We start from the raw sequence: 22,049 nt of genomic DNA, 5'->3' as shown, positions 1-22,049 counted from the left end.
GGGCTCAAAATAAAATAAAATAAACAAAGGAAGACATGCTTTCGATGTACCAGGACCTACTGTGTGGAAGTAAAGAAAACATTTAAATGAATTATCAGACTTTTCAATCTATCAAAGACTGAGACCCTGGTGAACCAACGCAAGTCGCTCAGAGCTTATTCCACTGGTACCAGGACATCGAAGCCACCTTGTATAGCACAGCGCTTTCCCGTCAACGCATAATCTGCCAGCTTCACAAGGTCAGGGCGCAGGCCAGATTCTCAGTCAGGCTATAGCCAGGCCGAAGAGAAAAACAAAAAAGCATTATACTTTTGTAGTATTTGTCCTCTGGCCTCTCCCGCCCACGCTGGAGATTTCCTACGAAAGCCTATACCTCATTTCGTAAAAAGATTACAACTGCGTCTCGCCAGTGAAGCCCAGTGTAAAGTGCAGCAAGGCAGCCAGGTTTATTGTATGGCGAGCAGATGCCCGTGCAGGCGTATGGTTTGATTTTATCTACTCTTATCAAACCCTGTTCTCCAGGGTTCTGTGAGCAGTGGCTGGAAGCGGCAGGGGGACAACAATAAATTTAGGAATTATGACAGATGTTATTTTATACACAATATTTTTGTGACAGTTTGGACGGCAGTACCAGTAAGAAGCGTAATTCTGCGGTTACTGACTGTGAGACGCACGGTATATTCTGTATTATTTCATTTTCGCCAAGGTCCACAAAATAAATTTATCGGCAGATGAAATGTATTTTATTAACACGTACTTGCCAAAATCTTTGTCAGTCAGACAAGCACAAATAAATCAATCCATTAATTGTGATTGTGCTGAATACCAAGATGATTTCCCATTAAAGCTAACGTATCTTTGAGATATGTGACAGCTGACAGTGAATATAACTAATCTGTCATGGTAACTATAAATATGTACCCTATTGCAAAAATCAGAAAAATCAGAGACAACTGCTCCTGCAAAACCAAAAACGTGCACAGGCCCATGTTCTATTTGTTAAGTACTTGCAACACCATCGCCATAATTTAATACGGTATCTTTATTGGTGTATTAGTTGTTTGACATTCAGTTAAGTCCTGAATTTCTTCACAAATCCTGTCGGCGAAGATTGGACACAAATGAACAAGAGAAGCTGCCATTCCATTAAAGACACACTGCAGTTTGAATATTGTCGGTTAATTAAAATGCAAAAATACAGATTTTTTAAAGAACTATTTTTTAGCATGTGTTGTTTGCATTGTTAGCTACCATTCATCGCCTTTGTTCACAGTAAAATTAGATCGGAAGCTTTTGCCAACACTTCCGTTAACAAAGAACCGATTGCTTTTCTTCTGCATTATTTGCTATGCTAGTGCACATGAAAATATTAGCGCAAAACTTTTCTTTGGCGGGGCGAAAGATTTAACAATTACATACCAGCCGAATAGAGTTTGACACATGGAATTTCCCCCTTAACCAGACTGGAAATTGTCCTTATTAGTAAAATGATGAAATCCAGCTTATAAATACGCTTGTCTCGCAGCGCTGGTTTAAGTTAAACATTAGCTGCGGAATAGAGACTGAAAAGACAAATGATCATTCTTACAAGTGCGCTCCCCGGGCCGCGTGATAAATCTGCCCGAGCCTGCGGAAGGGCTGATCCTTAAGAAAAATGAAGGCGACCAGCACGCATTTCCAATATAAAACGGCAGTTTACAACGTATTTCGGACACGCACAGTGATGGCATAGTGGTTTAGGCTGTTCCGCGTGCGTTGTAGTATTAAATTACGCTGTGTACAAAATAAATAAGTTTACATTACGGTCAACTTCTCTACAATTTATCTCCTCTCTCCGAACAGCTGCGGACAGCAGGTGTGTGTACGGGAAAGGATTAACAGACGAAACAGGAGCCCATTTTTGTCCTCTTTCTGGCGAAGGAGAAATCATTCAAGGAAATAGAGAAATCGTATGAATGTATATCGGCTCAAGACTTAACGCAATACAACACAGGGCGATTGTTTTATGTAGGATAATTGCGGAGCACAGGTAGCTGTAAGTATGCCTGTGTTCAGTAGCCTACAGTGAACAGGGTCTCCGGCTGCGTTTCTGTTGTTCCCCTTAACTGAGAATAAAGAAACGTAAGACTAATCTTTTGTGTTTTTTCACCATCAACTTAATAACTTAGACTGGAAAATAATACATCGTACGTATTCCATTTCAGTAGGAGGTCGATTGTATGTCACCACATCGTTGCAGAATACCTTCAAAAATGGCTTTGCTCATTTGAAAATATACATAATTTAAACTACGCTGGGCAAATATTAAAACGTAAAGGTAGCTGTAGATAAATTTGTCATTGACAGAGAAGAGAAGGACTCTAATATTTACAAAGAAGATCAGATGCCGTTAATTAAAAAATGCGACGTCGTAAGTGGCATTTCTCCATATTTTTGTTCGCGTTTCCATAGATACATCATGCTCGAGCTCCATCATCTTTTGTTCGGACCCAGACAGAAAGGAATCTGGAGTGGGGGATAAGCGGTTCTCTGTCGCCCTCTGCCGGCAGTGTGTAAACATTTCCTTAGCATAAGAGTGTGGGACTGTCCCAGACACACCGTGCAATCCATCTATTGCCCCCACTTACTTATTTTCTTAAGTGTTTTCGGGGATTTGGACTACGTGTACTACGTCACTGGGTACATCCCTTTAATCTAATGTATTAAGCAGATATTTCGTTATTGTCGTTATTGTTGCTTATCTTTCGTTTTTACTGTGATTTTTTATGTTAAGACTCACCCTACACAGGCATTTACGATCGAAATGTTTAATCTGTCATTGTTTTTTTTTCCATGATCAGTGACTGTTTCAAAGCGTGACGTGGCCTATTATGGATGCCGCACTAAGTACCTGAAGCATTATAAATAGGCTATATATAACGCAATTAAATTTCACTTCTAGAGCAATTGAACTGAATTATAATTACGTTACATTTTGTCGTCGCTGCTGCTTATTATTATTGTTATTTTAGGCATGCATCGTCTTAGTCATTACATTTTTGCTGCTAAAATAAAATCGATGGAATAAATCTTGATAAGTATTTATGTGATATGTTAAAATTACGAATTACTCGGCAACGGACTTTTATTGACCATTTTAAAATTTACTGAAACATTTGAGTCCTTGCCAAATATATCGACGTCTATACCGATGACACGCTCGTTTAAGTAGAAGCTGGGAGTTTAAAGGTCAAATTACTGGCGGTGTTAATTTGACAAGTTCTCTCTACAAATAACTTTACGGTGAATAAGTATAGAATACTATAGAGTACACGTTGCAATAAAGAGATGGAGTGTACGTATGTTGAACATAATAGAACAGACGTGTAGTAAGGAGACCATCCGAAGCACCGAAGGGCACATAGGTGGGGTGATAGTCGATGACCGGGCACAACACGCACACGCACACACACACACACACACACACAATCATCATTACAGGCAACATAAAGCCAGTCAGCCCTATTGCATGTCAGGACGATGGAATGAAACCCACGGTAACATGGGGAGCACATGCAAAATATTAATAATAGAAACAATATGAAACATGAAAAATGTTTCGTAAAATTGATCAATTTTACGCTCGCACAGGTCACAGAGCTTCCGTAAAAAATGATGGAAAAGCGTGACCGTATCTGTGCTTGTAGGATCGCATCAGAATCTTTGGGTCAGTGGAGGTGGACTTCCTCTACTTCCAGATCTCAAGCGGATAAACGCGGAGTGCGCCCCACATGCCTATCCTCTGTGAGAACCTTTGCAAAACGAAGGAAATTACCTTTAATGACAGAAAAGTACACGGGGACAGCACATGCGCACATACGCGCGCAAGCAGACACGCACACACAAAAGGCATGTTAAACAAGCTTCACGTGCACAAACCAAAAGACGTACAACTGTCAAAACATGCACATTTGTGTATATGCAATTAGTCAAATAGATAAGAATACTGGTGGTTAACATTTACATTATTTGAATAAATGTAAACAACCATATGGTTTACTTTTGCACGCGCTGCTCTCCTCCATTGAGTGGATTATTAATTATACCACTTGTCAATTAACAATAGAAACCTTTATATATTATGCACGGGATGATGGGCATGCTTTACTGCACGCTTTAAAGACTTATCGCAACATAATTATTAACATGTTTTTCATCCAGATGTTTACTAGAGAATGGAACTTCATCCAAGAAAAATAAAAGCTAAGTAGAGATAATTACCCTTTCCACAAACAGTAAAATTTGACCTCGGGGTGTTTATTTTTTTGAAGCGTTCAGTTATTTACACAGTTATTTGCCAGGAGTGAAATTTTACTTCTCACCAGATACATAACTCATTTTTTATGTATTACACGGTTTTACCAGAAGTGTTCCAGAGGAACAGACATTCATCTCTGTAAAGACACGTGCAAGAGTTTAACATAAGGCACGAATATTTAATTGTCTCAAGATGGACAGTTCAGATGGAGACTTCATTTTCCGAGAAGCTATTTATTACCGAAAATAATCCTGTTGGTAACTAAAGTTGCCAGATAGCGTTAAAGTGGAGGAAAACGTGCACGATAATGAAAGCCCACATCGGTACCACAAAGGTTCAGAAATAGCCTGAACGATTCCGCGTTTGCGGAGTCAGCCGTTTCTGCTTCCGGCAGCAGTCGTAGGATACAACCAGCGAAAACCAGTAATCTCAATCCCATTACTGCCCTTAAAGGTACCTGATTACTCTATACAAGGCTTTTTACTGCAAGTTCAGTCAGGCTTAGCGGGGAGGCTGTTTTTCAAAAATAAACGTAATTGAATTCAACTTGTAAAAATATACTCATACTTAATGCACTCCTGATTAGCAGAACTGCAGCGGACACAACCAACCAGATATGGGAAAAACCATCACATATAGCAGTCAGGGGAAAGTGTGTGTAGGTTTGACAAAGCTGCTGTATGGAACAGAGCCCACGCCTGAAAGAACGTGACAAAACAAACAGTCAAACATCACTATGGAGACCAGGCAGAGCAGACAAAGTGCTTTAGTTTATTGAGCAATGCTTATGGGGTGGAGTGGGTTAAACAATTATTACATCATACAATACGAGGCAGCCCTCACCCTCCACAGTTTATTCACAAAGACAGCTTGCAGACAATGGTTCATGAGCATTATTATCATGAATAGTAAATTATCATCATCAATAACTTTCAAAGCATATAACATACAGCATACAAGCCACATTTGAGGATATTTCCAGATCTTTAATGAAAACATTGAAGTCACATGAACCACTAAACTGTGGCAAATGTTATATAGATTTTTCCCAAAAAAAAAAGGCCAGAACTGTTTTTGTGTCTGCAAAATTCTGAATATACTGAACATTACTGAGCTTTTGTGATCATTGCACTCAACAAAAAATGTAATGCAACATAACATAGTGAACCGCAAACATGAGCTCAGGCTGTGGTTGCTTTTTGGCAAAAGGGAAATGCAGATGGACGTGTAAAACCAACTCAAAACCACCGGGGGGAACAAGTCAGGCACTCTGACCATGCAGTGACTTTTTTTTTTATTTTTTAAATCTTTTGTTTTTACAAAGTACTTTAAAGCTGTGTGACACAATCTCCTTGTGAGTTTAACACTACACATTTGTTGAAGCTGGTTACTCTTGTTAGGGGCCCACAGACAACCATCTTGTGGACAAATTCTTTTGCAGTTCATAGTCCATCTGACCTGAGTTTAAACCACAAATCAAAATAACTTTTTTCATCAAAGTAACATCATACGACATTTGGAAGTGTCATAAAACCCTCATGCATTAAACAATATAAAAAAAAAAGTCTGGACTAACAACATTATAGTGGACGAGTTTTGAGATGTCACAGCATCCAATAAGAGGTGGTAATTCGGAGGAAGGGGACTGCTACTTGAGTGTTCCGCACATTGATGGGGAAGCGTGAGCACAATGACATCACAGTCGGACTAGACACCACTCTACACTATCAAAGTCACGACACACGCCTCTGTCTGAACAGAACTGAGGTCAGCGATGCAGACATTCAAAATCACATTGGAAAAGATAGATGGCCATTTTTTCTTGTTTTTTTTTTAAGTCGTGTAGTCTTATGTCACTATATATATTTGTACACCTACACAGAAAAAAGTGGAGTAGCCTCAGAACTAATTTCAACCTCCGTTTTTAGAAAATAACCTTTTTACCCTTGTTTTTTTTTAAAAAAAATTAAAAATACAAAATTAAATAATTTGGAATAAAAAGGCACACCTCTCGCACAGTGAATACATTGAAAACAGCATAAAGCATGTTTAGGATTATTTCGCAAACTATATTCTGGAGAAAGAACATGTAACTGTACCAGAATAGGTAATACTATAGGTTACCGGAACCAGACGAAACAAAAAAGTAATTTAGGCAACATGCTCTTTTTTGTTTTTACACTGTCTAAGTTTTGTACACGTTTTAAACAATAACATCCTTCATATATCAGAATACGTACACTCATTCTGGGTGGTTTTTTAAAATACTTACAAAGATGTGTCGACTAAAATGGAATGTAAAAATAGATCATTCATTTATCCAAACAAAAAAAACTAAATGTGATTTTTGCATGGGTTCAAAAAATAACAATATTAAGTCAATATAGAAGAATAATTATTTAGCTTGTGATGTTTGTTACCTAAAATTTTACCACACAGGCTACAATTCACATAATTGGTGTCAGTATTGCATTTCCTTTGAAAAGATCATGGTAACCATAGAGAATAAACACACAAGCATTTTGGTGAGTTTTGTCATGCGTAAAAACACTGTTTTTATTTGTTTGGAGTTAGTTTATATGTAATTTCCTTGTATGTGACCAAGTTTTAATGTACAGCTGAATGGCGTCACACAGCCCACTAGGAGAAACTGACAAGGTCAATACGGTTGGCAAGGTGGGTGACATTTAAAACAAACTTTCATAACAGACCACTTCTTTGAACTTCCTGCCAAACAGAGAAAACAGAAAAAAAAAATCTGATCTATGTCGATGTGATACCACGGCAGCTAAACTGGAGTTTTCCTGGCAATAACATTTGAAACCTGACCAAGAGGCGATAGAATCGGCAAAAGTTAATATTCTCTGGAACAGAGGAGAAAAACATCGAACAGAAGCAAAAAAATAAAATAAATCAGTAACAGCACGAATGTGTCGTATTTGTGCCAGTCAGCAAGTGAAGGAGGGGAGGAAGAAGAAAGAGACAGAGGGCGGAGGGTGACAGCTTGAGAGGCTGTGGTACTGTCAGATGCTGATACCGGTCTCCTTGGGAGACAGGAGTATGAGGATGAGTGTGGAGCAGTTGTCAAAAGGGGGCGCTACAGGCAGTGACAGGTGAAGCCGACATCAGCTCAGCGATGGGCACGATGCTCGCTGCAGTTTTGTGGAAGACTGCTCCGCTGCAGTGCTAAGCGGGAGCTAGCCGTGAGGTGGCCAGGCCTGCACTTCCTGCCGCTCCCTCTCTATGCCTGTTGGCCCTGCCCACTGCGGACACAGCCTATAAAATGCTAAAATTACTTCCATTAAAAAATAATAATAAAAAAAAAAACAAACAAACAAACGAACAAAAAAAACCAACATATATTTTCAAAGTCCAGTGGGAGGGATGTCCATCAAATTTTCAGTCTCCTCTGGGAAGGGAACACGTTGCCCCCCCCCCCACCCCACCCCAAGTTCCCAGTTTAATTTCTCACTTAAAAGAACAACGGAAACACTATGACAAACAGGTAACTTGAGAATGCTGGGAGAAATAACATATATTACAAATGAAGAACGGCCAAATTCCCACATGCTACCAGCTTGAAGGTACTTCCTTTTCTCCTTTACCACCCTTCCAGTCCTATGGAACGAGTCGAAAAAACAAAATGTAACATAAATGTAAACAAACGATGAACGCAGCTGCTGAGGGCGTCCTCCGAGGCTGAATGTGAGCGCGCCTGCCGTCCTACTGCCGGGGTCCCTCTCCGTCCCCTGGGGTTCCAACTTATCCATGCCACCATATGAACCCCAGGCTACGACAGAATGGTGGTGATGAAGTCGTAGAACCTCTTGGAGTACTGCTCAGGGTTCACCGTGGAGATCTCTGCTCCCGCCTGCGAGACAGGGGACAAGTTGATAAATGGATGACGTTGAGGCAAGGACAGGAGACCCCGAAGCTGGAGAGGATCTCACTCACCCCGTGCTTCACGGTCTTGGCTGCATGGGCGGCCTTCTTCTTAGCATCATAATGGGTCAGGATGTCTATCACCGCCATGAAGTAGACCTCCTTTCTTGGCGAATCTTTGGCAGGAGGGAGGAAAGGTAAAGTAAGATGAAATTCCATGAGAGGTTATCAACTGAACTTTGACGCCAAAATGCGCAAAACTATAAAGAGCAGGGCCATCAAGCTCCAAAGCTCTATGACGTCTAGGACTCCGATTGAAGCGGCCTACCCTCCCACTTACTGTCATGGCTCTTGATTGCATAAACGTCAATGGTTGGGTCAAACTCCCCAGGTCCCAATGGCTTAGTGCTGTCCAAGGTGTTGCTGGGACTGTCAGGGGGGGTACCCACGGCTCCGCCGTCACTCTCCCCCTCGTCCTCGCCGTCGTTGTCCTCACTCTCTACCTCCTCCTGCTCGGCCCGCTCCACGTCATGGATCCCGACCAGCAGGCTATAGTCCATCAGTTTCATCTGGGCCAAGAACTGGTGAGAAATATGGGTTAGATATGGAGAAGAGGAAGTAACACCAACCAACAAGGATTGGAGGTTCGAATCCCATCCCTGCTGTTTGCAGGTTCCCCCTGTGTCATGCAGGCTTCCTTCCACAGTTCAAAGATGAACAGCTAGGCTCACTGCTAATTTGTGTGATTTTCTGTGAGAACCTGCCCTGTGCTGGACTGGCATCCCGTCCAGGATGCTCCCCCACCTTATGGCCCCGCATCGAACAAGCAGTTGGAAGATGGATGTATGATTGCTCAATGATGTGATATGGAGAAGTCCTGAAGATGCAGGCTGTTTGAACAGGACATGCAGGAGACCAGGTGGGCCTTGGCTCCATGCTTACCTCAACGTCTTTCTTGAGCTTGTCTAGGAACATCTTCTTGTTGTCCTCGTCAATGAATATCTTCTGGCCGTCATTGATGAAGTCATTATCTTTGTACGTAGGTAGCTCCTTGGTCTGATGACATTGGGAAAGAGGCAGCCATAAGAAGGTTCACGTGGGTCGCTCTGGAAAGGACCTACTAGAGCAGGCATGCTGGGGACTGAAACTGTGAGCTGAAGTACAAGCCCCTCCCCCTTCCTTTTTCCCCTAATCTCATTTGTTTTCCTGTATGAAAAACAAAACAGTTTCCTTTTACAGAAGTCCTGCCCAACACATCATGCTAATGGCAACAAGTGACCAAAGAGGGTGCTCTTGAGCTTCCTAAGAGCAGCTACACCTGTACCTATACCTGCGGTTGACGATTACCGCCTAAGGACGAACAACAATGCACCAACAATGCAACAAGGTCAGTCCAAGAAGTTCCAGTGAGCCTCGATGATATCCCTTTGCTTACCAGCTATCTCATTCCACAGGAGGGCAGCACACACATGGTCATGCTGGCTCAGAGCTTCACAAACGCTGCCCAGACCCCAGCTACCACAGAATGCAATGCAAGAACAGCAAATATACAATGAAGGACCTGGCCCCAGCTATGCCTGGTCATAACGGCACTGGTCTGTTCTTGGGTTAAATGTAATCGCCACAGGAAAATGCAGCTAAAATGCCAACAACTCACTCATTCACTAAACCATTACAGAAATACAACATACATATAAAACAACAACTTACCTTTCAAAACTTATATTTGAACAGCAGAAACAGCCATAGCCAAACCACTGCTTAATCTGCCTAAAATTATATTACAGTGACGTACACTGCAGTAAGTCAAAAAACACAGAAAAAATGAATCAGAGGGAATGAACTGGACGGCCTGATCGCAAACACTTCACTAAACGAAGTGCGTATCGTATGTGCCTTGCATTAGGACTGAACATCCTCTACACGGTCTCCTATGAGGGACTACACAGTACAGCTATTTTGTTGTTACGACGCCCCTCCAAACCGACATCGCGGTGTGTGTGTGTAAGAGGAGCGTCATCAAAGGAGCGTCCTGCTAAACCCATCCATTCACAGAACACCACGTGCCACAGCTGGCAGCCTTTTCCTACTCGGAACGCCAGACAACAGGCATCAGGCTCAGCCAGAGATGCTAATTACATCCACACAAAAAAAAACAAAAAAAAAAAAACGATAAAACAGTCATCGCTCCTAATGCAATTTCCACGAGCTCTGGGACAGACAGCGGCAGGGAGACATCAGCCTGTCTGCAAAGCTTCATGTGGATTTTACTCACTTTAATCTACACAAACCACCTCCCTCCCCCACAAAAAAAACTAAATTTGGCATGGTATATATTTAAAATAGACACAGCCCTGACTGAGAAAAGAATTGGGTAAATGACACCTGTAAAAATAAAGAAAATAAAGGTATCTCAAAAATACCTGCAATTTGAAAGGGAAAGGGGACATTCTTACTCTCCTAACCCAGAACACATAAATCACTCAACACAGAGGCCTTTTCAGCCTTCAAAGTCACGCTAAAAAATAAGTGAGAAATATTCCAGCAAAGGAGAACCAGACTTTATGGTGACTGTTAGATACCCAACACAAAAGGGAAAAAGAGTGACTGAAGATCTAACTGCTGCTTCTCTTACCTGCTTCTCCCTGACAACTGAAGGGTTAGTACTTATGGGGCCTGATTTACGGAGAGCACCCAGAATAGGACTATAAACTGCATACTGAAAAACATCATTTCTGCAGAGTCCATGCAATTAGTTACATGCCATTGACCTTGACAAGTGCTGCTGGCTCACCCTTCACGTCAAGTCTACTGAAAACGGCAGATACAGTCTGCATCGTGATGACTGAAAACAAGGTAAAATATTGTGACCATATCTAGACCCAAATGGCTGAGAAGTGAGCGTGGCCTCATACAGAAAAGCAGGTACATCTCCCCCGCCCAAAAAAGGCTTAAGTTTCACTTTAAGCTGTAAGTGACCCGAACAGGAGATCCGAGAAACATCGATTCAGAATTTGGGTCATCAGAAGAGAGCAAAGTGCACAAAGCAGGGAAAAAGACCTCCAGATTCGCACAAACGGAACAATTTCCGCAAGGGATGGGGGCATGTGGTAGTGGAGACCTTCCCAGCTCAAGATAGTGCTGATGTCAAGTTTAAGTTAGTCCGTCTCAAAAGAGATCAAACACTGAAGGGAAATAAACACTGCAGCAATTTAAGCCAGATTTCAGGAGATGACATCTACTGCCGGGATCAGGAGCAACATGAGATGGGTGTCCACTGCAGCAAGAGAACAGCCTTAAAAAAGAAAGGAAAAAAAAACACATCTACTTGCGTCACATTCAGGGGCTTCGCAGCCTTTAAAAAAGTGCTCTGAAAAGGCCTCATAAGGGGCAGCTCACAGCACGTTAGCTATCCTGCGTTATTTCCTGTCGCATTGCCCCAGGTAAACAAACCGCAGCTGGAGAGCATGGTGTGAGCTGGCCTCCATCAACAACGTCACACAGGGCAGAGCATCCAGATCTCAGCTCTGCGTGACACTGGGATAAGTCCAGATTACCAGCACTGGAAAAATATACTAAAAACTACAGCAAATGTGTAACCTGTTTTTTTCCTGGTTTACAATTAGTTGCAAATTTGTCAAGTCTATATATTATTTGTCCAATAAAAAAGGAGAATTTAATGTTAGGCATAAGTTACTTGGGTATCTGAAGCACGCTGATTTTTATTTTCATGTTGCACGGCATTCTGGGTATTCACTTTCATAGAGGCAGCCCTGATGAGACAGTCCATCATACCTCTACATGCCAACGCGCGGTCCGGCGGCGGGGAGGTAACAGGGAGCGGCCGAGCAGGCTAAGTGAATGGGGGCGCCAGCAAGCGCCCGCTCTCTTCGCGGTCTCTTACGTGTTTGATGGCGCAGTAAAAACGCGTGGCGATCCTGATCGTTTGCAGCTTTTGGCTCATGCGCGATTTGGCGGGCGCTGCCTCCTCGGGCGGGCGCGGCGGCTAAAGACATGGAAGGAGAGGTACATTTTTCAGGTGGCTTCAGGGGCGACAGCAGCACGTCACCGTCAGCTGGGCCAGTGCTTCCTGGGATCTGAAAGAGCCACTCGTGCAGAAATGCAGTGCTGGGCAGGCAATGCAACAGCATCTCCCGCCGTTAGAAGACCTATTCGTCCTCCGGAAAGGCCAACCTTTTCAAAGATGCAGTATAACATTTAAATTCAGTCGAAGCAACAGAAAAAAAATAGTAAACAAAAAAATTTAGGAAAATTAAAACCAATTTTGATTTCAAGGCAGAGCAGCGAACTGGAAATTTCACCTTTATTCTGTATAGTCAATGTTAAAACACAATATACAAAATAAAGATCAAACCTCCTTCCCCATGCATGGAAATCAAAATCAGTTGTTTGAATCGATAATGAATAAATCAATAATGATAAATAGATAATGAGGTAGATGTTGGAATGGTGAGAAATATTTCTATATTCATATACCATTAAACTTTTTCATAGCTTATTCTGCAGATATGTGAATGCCCTAGTGTCTGTACTAGAATGCCAACTGCCTTAAATGTACTATCAATTCCCAATCTCACTTCTGCTCTTTGAGGTGCCAATCATAGCAGCCAGTCGCTCATTTGCTGATCTCACTCCCAGAGAACATTGGCCCCTCTTACTGCCTTCCACAGTAAATGCTCAGGATCTGCAAACTTCAGCTTTCTGCAATAACCACTAGGCTGCTGCTAAAATTCATAACAGGCAGAGTAGGAGCGTGGTAGCTTCTGTGAGCATTCACAGACGTATCTTTCCTGTTGCCTCCAGCAACAGCATGCACTAGTCTGGCTGTGGAGCAGGTGACTGTGGGGTGATGTCAGAGATGAACATGTCCCAAACTCAACCGGTGGGCCCAATGCCAGGATGAAACGACAGGAAACAAAAGCATACAAGTAAAATAAAATAAAATAAAAAAAAACTGGCTGCAGTAATTGAGTAGGTTCAATTACATCCACAGGAGGCTGCCATTGAGCCTTTAAAAATTACAAAACAGGTAAATTATTGGGCCATACTGCCTCCCATAGAATCTACAGGACCGATGTATGACAGTGGAACTGGCCAAAACAAACGTGCAGGCAAACCCAGGTATGTATGAAGGCACATCTCACGCACGGCAGATCCGTCCATCTCGGGTGCGGGTCCGTCTGCAGCTGCACACTGCAGCTCTGCTGCGTTGGCCGCCGTGCAATCCCTCGGCCCGCGCCGGGGCGAACAGATGGGCGCATGCGTTTGCACTCATACATACGGACGGACGAGAGAGGGACCCCTTGGCAGGCTGACTTTGCTTCGTGAGGGAGAGAAAGGGGCTGCATCGTCGCGGAAATGGCACACCTCACACCCACCAACCTGGAACTGAGGCTATGGCTCCAAGGGTGACCGGCAACTAAATGAAGCCCATCCAACTCCACCTATGATGCGGTCCGATTATACGAGTTCCTTAAGATGAAAAGTTGAGCGAGCGCCAACTATCAATACAAGTAAATTAACCCGACAGTGGTAAAGCTGAAATCAGAAGCAGCCATATCTAACGGCGTCAAAGCGGTTGTTACGGTAACAAGGGTCTACCAAGCCCAGAGCCTGTAATGCACTGGTGAAATCCCACCATGTGGTCGTTACAGGAATGGCCACGCATGTCCGCGGAGAAGTGGCGCCAGCTACAAACATCACGCCGTGATGTAATCAGTGAAGTCACGTCTCCCTGCCAACACGCCGTGGCTCGACTACGTGCCACCACTCTGTTGCTCCTTCCCGAAATACCATTGGCTGGCATCAAATTATGAGTCCCGATAATTAATAAACGAATCAAGTTCATGAAATAAACCATTCACTGTGCATCAAAAAAAGTAAAAAAAGAAAGCAAAAATGGCACCAGTACACAATACACGTAATTCAGGTATCCTGACCGCTGTGCACACTACCAACAGTGTGATCTTTATACACTTCTTTTATGGCTTGTTTGGACATCCACTCATCAAGTGGCAGAAGGCTCTTCCCAGACAATGACGATGATGGAGATGGGTCAGCGATACTGACGCTAATGCACACACAGTAAGAACGTAGCTTCCAGTAGGAGGAGGAGGAGGACAAGGCCCTGCAGCAGACGCAAGAAATCGGCGTCCAGGTTGTGCGATTGCCTTGGTCCCTACACTGCACCGTAAAAATTGAGCCATGGGCGATATTCGAGCTCACACTGCACCACAGAGGCTGCGGTCACTCGGGGGTCATGTGACGTTTTGAGAGCCGTGTCTGAGCCTGTCCTCTGATCTCTAATTCGCCGCAGTAGGGGGTTGAGTGTCCTGGGACGGGGAGGGTGAACCTGCCCCGGATTAAGCAGCGCCAGAATGGAGCCGGAGCGATCAGCTTCTGCTACACAACAGGATTAGCAGGTGGCCTTCTCACCTCCCACCGCCTGCTGCAACCCTGGCCTGCAGCCCCCAGGCTGCTCCGGCATGCCCAGAAGGCGCCCTGCTTTTAGCCTTGGGCCTCTTCAATGCATCTCACCCTGAACCACTGTTTCCCAACCTAGCCCTCAGGGACCCCCAGACACTCCACCTTTTTGGTCCCTCCCAGCTCCATGCCAAAGAGGGGAGTTGGGTGGGGGGGGTCCCTGAGGACCGGGTTGGGAAATGCTGCCCTAGAAGACCATTAGACTTGTGAAGGACACAATGCTGACGGAGCCAAGCTAACAGGAGAAGCGCCAACGACAACAAGGGCTACCGCGGATGACGCTTTAACGGGTAAAGTGACACAGCCAACAAAGTATTCTTCTTTAATGGCCCCATGCCGGAATGGAAGTAACATGGATCTAACATGGAGTTGGGGTAGGCTACACATCAAAGCCACATCCAGCAGACAGCGCAGAATCAAGGGAGAGGTCACTGCTCTCACATGAATTGAGTAGCCGGCCCCCAACGTACCTTTTAATTTATTCTCATTTCCTTCTCTATTTTACACCTACAAGAGCTTCCGATTGAACAGCTGCCGTGAGGAAACCCCCATCATACTGTCTAACGATTGTCATTCAGACAGTGAAAACAATTAAGCACCAGATCGATATACCGGGGCGTAAGGAAGACATTGGGAAAGAGTGAAGATTCTAAAGGCATTTTTAACACAGACACTCACACACAACCAGCAGCATCTCAGCTGATTTTAAACCTGCTGGAAAAAAACACAGATGGCCCTTCCTCTTTACTCCATTTATAGAATCTGCTATAACTGCTGGGCTACTTTTACTACCATGACCCCATAATATCCAGGGTCCCACCATTTGGAAGTGCTGCAGGTTTAGACTAGTCCTTCTAAATTTATAAATATAGTCAGAAAGGACAAGCAGCACTTGGCAAACATCCCACAACACTACCTGAAAGACACGCTCTCTGAAAAGCTGGACAAAAAACCCCCAAGAAAACAGGGACAAGACGCTACTCTCATCATACCGGCGACCATATTCCCCGCTCGCCTTTTCCTCCCTGCTCCGACAAGCTCGGGCTCCTCAGCAGGCTGATGAGCAAATATGGAGCAGCTCACACACAAACTCACACGCAAGCATGAGGTGGGCAGAGAGACTAAGGCCTACGTCTGGAGACGAGGAGCAAGACGGGCTTCCCACACTCAGAAGCAAGAAGGGTCAAAACGTAACCAAAGGGGGGAAAAAAAACATGGATGACAGCAAACAAAACATGAACCAACGCAAAAACTGAAATGGACATGGCAGGAGAATATGATCTATTGTTCCTATTCCCCACCCATCTCATTGGTGACGACCAACGGGCAACAAACTTGAGCTCATTGACTCTAACACCCCTGCAAAATTTCGGTGCCCAACCCTGAACACACAAGTTTTCCCCACCAGATTTCAAAGAAAATAAAAGTTGTGACCTAAAATCTTCACAGATTAAATGTCGACATGCTTTGTCACTAACTCACCAAAGGCACACTGGCTAAAACACCACTGAAACGTACAAGCAAATTCAAGCAGAATGGTTTACCTTTTCCTTGTCACTTGCCTCCCTGGCCACTGTAGAGCCCTGAAACAGTGAATCAAAAAAGCACTCCGTCATTCAACTTATTTCTACATGAAATGAACAAACAAACACTTCACGAACAGATCCGCCCAACAAGAGAGTATTAGGTGTGGGAGGCAGCCTACCGAAAGGACAAACGGACACTCACCTTGAGGTCGTACTTCTTGTAGACGGACAGCCGGTGGCTGAAAATGTTGCGCGTGACTATCATGTAGGTCTCATCTCCATCAACCGTGAGACGGTACATGCCAAGGAACTGGGGAAGCAATGTGTTGCCATGGCACTCCACAATGAACTGCAACAGGGACACCAAAGGCGAGTATTAAGGCGAGGAACCCTCAAAGTCCCACAAACCCCACCTCATTGTCTTGACTCCCCGCCACACCTGGTGATACTTCTTCAAGATGTTGTGCATTTCGGCGACGTCCTCGCTGGTGATGATCTTGATGACGTACCTCTTGTCATAAGAGGTATGGAACCTTGCCCCGCTGCGTCCCTGTGCGTCACTAGGAATGGGGGCGCTCCGAGTGAGAGAGTTCTGTTGGGGGAGGGACGTGTAAAGTAGGGGGGTTCATGCCATCAAAGTGGATTAAGACTCATGTCTTGGGCTTTCAACCATCAAGGGTTCTAATTTCAGATTTCGATAACTCGAAAGCCTAGCCTAAGACTGATAGTTTGAAGCAGATTGATATCTTGGTTGATAATGGAAAAACCCATAAGAGTTCTGCTGAGAAACAAAACACAAAACAGGCAAACTTCATTATGCCAAATTCAAACCCTCCACCCAAGCTCCAAACTCAACAGAACTCTACCTTAAACGAAATGGCAGATTCAACCATATAATTCCAAACATCCATCCATCTTTTATCCACGATATCTGGTTCAGGGGCCTGCAGCTAACTCAGACAGCATAGGGCACAATGCTGGGATACACTCCGGATAGTATACCAGATAATCCATAACGTTGTTTACTGAAAATAATAGCCCAACTGTGAAATTAGTAGAGAGCATTTCATGTAATTACAAAGCCGTTTTTACGTACATTATCTAAAAAAAAAGAATGCAAATAAATGAGCCAATCTAATCAACTTTGATTTGAAAGATTGAAAGAAAAAAAAAAACAAACATTTTCCACATGAGGGAGCATGGTATGAAAACTACTAATAAAGAAGGCTTTTTGTTGTGTTCATCGAACCAACAACATGGAGTGGTTTCTCCATCAGCGAGCTCCACCCTAACTTAGTAATTACTGTATGCTCCAGAATCAGACCTACTCACGCTCAAGCCCAGACATGCTGATGAACAACCTGGCCAGTTCTCAAGAGAGTCATGGGGACTACAGTCCAAAAAAAACTGGCTATGGGAAGAGACATTGATCACCTTGCCTGCCTCCAAGTACTTTTTCTTATGTCAGGAACCCTCCAACACACTATCAGCACTGCGCAATCAGATTCATCTGCTACCAGTGAGGCCATATCTGCCAACTGTATACAGCACCAAGGCATCCCGGGAAAGAAGCCAACATTTGCATGGCTGGAGACTGAAGCTGGCAGCAACTGTTGACGTGAATTTACGAGGGCCACATCCTGCTTTGGTTGTGGGCTACAAATTCAATAAAAGCCCTTGAAAGTAAAGTTTTCAACATCTCGTATAATGTTTGCATTAAAATAAATGGTGTGATGTTTGAAATCCACTTCAAGAAGGTCACCGTAAGAATAGATTACTGGCCATGCCTTGGCTGCATCCTGCTGCAAACTGGATCATGTTAATGATTCAGCGCTTTATTCAAGCTCATGTCAGGACCCCAACTTGGCCTAGAAGAGAATGATCACTCACTGGTGACACATGACGTGCTGTGATATGCTGAGGCCACAGACGGCGATTAGGAGCTTATTGCTCCGCATGTGGACTCTTTACCATTCCCCGCTAAACATGCTGTGTGTCGAACTCTGGATACACAGCAAGGGCCAATAAGAAAGATTGCTGCTTCTGCTGCTATGCTATGTCAGCAGCCATGAGGTACCCAGGAGTCCTGCTGTGTGATAGGAGTCCCACGTACAGAACAGAAAAACCTGCTAATGATCACTCCCATTGTTAAAGAAGTCATTCCACAGAACGGCATTGCTAATATCAAAGTCATGGCAGTGGACATGAGAAATACTGAGCTGGTTATCATACAGATGAGTTCATCCTTCTGTGGCTTTGCAGAACATGGAGGGATGCTGAAGAGTCATCTTCGGAAAAGTTGCTTCTGTGTTAAGCAAAGCGAATCAAGGAAATGCTGACCAAGCGTACTGGAACTTGTGAATAATTAAACATAGAAATTGCTCACAGTTGAACCAGGAGCACGGATCTAATCATGTTTTAATATGAACGAATACACCGATGATGTATTGTGGCCATTAGCTGGTCAGTGGGACAAATAGAAACCGACACAAGAACCACCAACATCAAAATTCCCAGGGTGAAGGTGGCCACTGTCTGTTGTGTGAACAGTGGGTTGTGCAAAGCACTATGTACAGATGACTGAGAGGAAGTGAGGGACAGAAAAAAAAAAAGTTACTGAACTTAGAGTTTCAGAGAAACAATAACAACAACAACAACGACAGGAGTACTGGGACACTACGACCCAGGATTCTGGGGGTTCTGGGTGACTGAAGTAACTTGATGACATTTCGTGTGCATCTGCTAATTAGGAAACATCTCATCACTGAGCAGGAATGCCTGCGGTTTCTGACTGAGGGAACACATGGTCCGGGGAGAGATCAGAGACAGCCACGGAGCGCGAAGCTGTGGATCCTCAGAGGAGGAAGCGCCTTGTCAAAGACGGAGAGTGGGAGAAATGTCTGGGTGGATCTCTGGCCGCGTGGGTTACCCTGATTAGCACAGGAATCGAGCCCATTAACCGCAGCGGCTGTGCCCCCGGGGAGCCGACACACACAGCTCCTCAACCTTTAATGCAGCTGTTGCCAAAGGTCTTATTTCTGATACAACAAACAACCCACAAAAAAACACAGTGACCCTTTTCTGTACTTATTTACATACACAGCACTGGGTAGGCTTGGAATCAAAATGGAATGATTCCCAGGGTGCTGGTGGAATGTACCAAAAGGATGCGTGGGGGGGGGGCACTGATTATTAAAGATGGGGCAAGGTCAGGTACAGGCCCATTTTACCTGCAGTCAATTACTAATGGCACAAAAAGTGTATATTGAGCCCCTCGGCCCTAGATTTTATCATCCTTTCCCAAATTTTGCTTTCCCGACTTGCTTGTAAAACCTCTCTCTCCCTAAATAAATAAATAAATAAAGTCCTTCAACACCCCCCCCCCCCCAAGGGTCATGTGGATTGGTCCGTAGCCGCTCACAGCATAGCCTTGGCTGCACCTCAGTATGACGACCTGCTAGTCTCAGCGCTGACTTACATAATGCATCCTGGCGAGATTTACAGGCAGACGGGCCGAGACTGACAGTAATACGGCGTCTCACTCGTAGTTTTACAGTTGCTACATACTTAGGTTACAGTGCCTCGTCACTCAGGGTGGTGCACACTAAAGGCCGGCAGCCTTTTACGTTCTGCCGCTGGAAGAGGCCATCGGCGGTGGGGGAGTCTGAGCAGGAGCCGCTTTACTCAATGTGCTGACTCAGAGTTTACACAGCGATGGGCACGTCAGATCCCCCTCCCCTCTTCCCCCCCCTGAGAGCATGATACCCCCATGCATCACAAGAGACCTTTGAAACGAGTTAATAAAACCTCGTTTCACCTGCGAGAAGCCCAGCACTAAATCGTTTCATTGTTATTCTTCAAATTTCTGTGCTGGATGGTTGCTGATAAGCTTGCGTACATTTTAAACGCTACAATGAACTATATATAGGTCGAAAATGCATTGTTTCCATAAATAAATGTGCAGGATTCATAAAAGGTACCCCCGAGGCCTCTCAGGGATGTTTCAGCCTAAGTGGGGGCCGTCAAAATGTGTTGGTCCTCCACGATCCGCTACTGCCAAACACACTGAGTTTTTCTGCAGCTGAGATGTTCTTTATGTCCCTGCATCATCTCTCGAAGCCCCTAATTACATCAGCTAATCCTCCCCCACCGCTGGCGCGATTCCTGACAGCCACTGCCGTCAGCCGAGCCGCTTTCCTTTCCTGCCTCTTCTGAGATAAAAACAAAAATAAGCAGATGAATCACATTTCCAGAGCAGTTAGAGACGGCTCCTCTGCCCTCAAGGCACCTTCCCGCGCGGGGCCTGAAGCTGTGCGCCCCAAGACTTGGAGCGTGTGGCAGCGTCCCGCTTGGGGGCCGGGGGCGACAGCAAGGCCACATCCCGGACTTCAAAGATCGCCCACGACGCGGGCGTAATCCACAGGAAACAGCTGGTGAGGTCGGTGGGAGAGGCAGAAGGCCAGAAAGCATAGAGAGTGCCTCACAAGAGGGGGAGCCAGGAATTAACCCTGTTCAAACTTGGCTTTCACGTCGGAAGGGCGTCTCGTGACCACGAAGAGTGAGGGTATTGCAGAGATTCTCTGATGCAAAAAAAAAAACAAACTAACATTTAAAAATCCTCCTTCTGACAGTGAGAGGAGAACATGGCACAGTGGCGGAAAATATTTAGCAAGGGGTAATATTACCTCTCCTCAAAAAAGCCAATAACACTAGGAATCAACAACAGAAAATATTTTTCAGCAAGTCTAGGAAGATTTATAAACCCATGGCATATGCAGGTCAGCTGACCAGTGTTTACAAACTCTCATATTAAATGCACTTCCCGATTTGTTTTGACACATTGTTTTTTTCAGACGCTGATATGAGTTGTGCATTTTAAGACCTGAATTCATGAATAACTGCCCGACTTTAACCACGGCCTCAGGCACATAGCACATTCCCAACACTATGGCCTCTGGTGAAAATGAGCTGCAGGACACACTGGTTTTGGGGGAAAAACTAAGTAACCTCTTATCCACTTTGAATATTAGGTAAATAGAGTGTTGGCTCAAAACAGGAATAAAATGAGTCAGAATGGACATTTCAATGTCAATGTTTTTGCTTTTGCTTTATTAAATTCTGTCCTTAGTTGTACACACAAGTCTGGTTGCGGCTGTGAGTATTGTGTATAATAAGGATTTATGTTTGGAAAAAGTACCCTAATGACTTTGCTACAGCATAGACTTACCTGAAAGTCTTGATCATCGATAGAGAACCTCTCTCTTAAGTTCCGGAAGACAAGAGGGCAGTATTCCTTAAATTTGAAATGACTTGGCATGTTTTCCCTGTAAAACATCCAAAACTGCGTCACAAACGTTTGACACAATACGCACCGACACAAGACCTTATGTGAAGGTTCACAGATACACGTTTAACACGGTGTCGTGCAAACCATGCCGAGGTTTGGCAAGTCGTGCTACTCACTTGTTGAAGAGGTGGTTGTCCACCTTGATCTTGGAGTAGGCTTTAAAGTCATCTGGCATAAGCATGATGGGAATCTGAATATGGCTCAGCTCATTGATCTAAGGAAAGAAGGGGCAGAGTGGGGGGGGGGGTCAGGTAGTGATGTAACACCGACATCACCTTTCCGTCTCAATATGGGCCTGTCCTGCATGAAAACATAATCACACGGCCACCACACCAGCGCCCCAGACCCCTAAATCTCAGCCAATCACAGGCGACTGGACAGGCAGCCTCAATCACACGCAGTACTCCACACCAGGGGGTGATGCGCGGGTTACGCTGTAACTGAGTCTCTCGAGATACGCATGTCTGTCCTCTGGCTGAGCCCTGCCATGTCA

At 44.4% G+C, this 22,049-nt stretch overlaps 1 protein-coding gene across 3 annotated transcripts in view; it reads right to left on the bottom strand.

The window, feature by feature from the left end:
• Positions 1-5,045: 5,045 nt before the first annotated feature.
• pip4k2ab (phosphatidylinositol-5-phosphate 4-kinase, type II, alpha b) overlaps positions 5,046-22,049 on the bottom strand; it is a 41,009-nt gene continuing 24,005 nt past the window's right edge. For 2 of the 3 annotated variants that reach the window (XM_023841203.2, XM_023841205.2), the window contains exons 2-11: positions 21,673-21,770; positions 21,437-21,533; positions 16,649-16,801; positions 16,412-16,558; positions 16,228-16,266; positions 12,084-12,185; positions 9,122-9,235; positions 8,520-8,760; positions 8,252-8,355; positions 5,046-8,168 (exon numbers count right to left, since the gene is read on the bottom strand). In XM_023841203.2, the coding sequence (XP_023696971.2) occupies positions 8,088-8,168; positions 8,252-8,355; positions 8,520-8,760; positions 9,122-9,235; positions 12,084-12,185; positions 16,228-16,266; positions 16,412-16,558; positions 16,649-16,801; positions 21,437-21,533; positions 21,673-21,770 (1,176 nt within the window). In that variant the 3' untranslated portion in view covers positions 5,046-8,087. The remainder of the gene's footprint in view (positions 8,169-8,251; positions 8,356-8,519; positions 8,761-9,121; positions 9,236-12,083; positions 12,186-16,227; positions 16,267-16,411; positions 16,559-16,648; positions 16,802-21,436; positions 21,534-21,672; positions 21,771-22,049) is intronic. The other variant, XM_023841204.2, reaches the window with a different exon arrangement.

The sequence above is a fragment of the Paramormyrops kingsleyae genome, chromosome 4 (genome assembly GCF_048594095.1).
Source record: "Paramormyrops kingsleyae isolate MSU_618 chromosome 4, PKINGS_0.4, whole genome shotgun sequence".
Taxonomy (NCBI): Eukaryota; Metazoa; Chordata; class Actinopteri; order Osteoglossiformes; family Mormyridae; genus Paramormyrops; species Paramormyrops kingsleyae.
The sequence above is the reverse complement of the archived record's forward strand: the minus strand, read 5'-3'. Positions and strand labels throughout refer to the sequence as shown.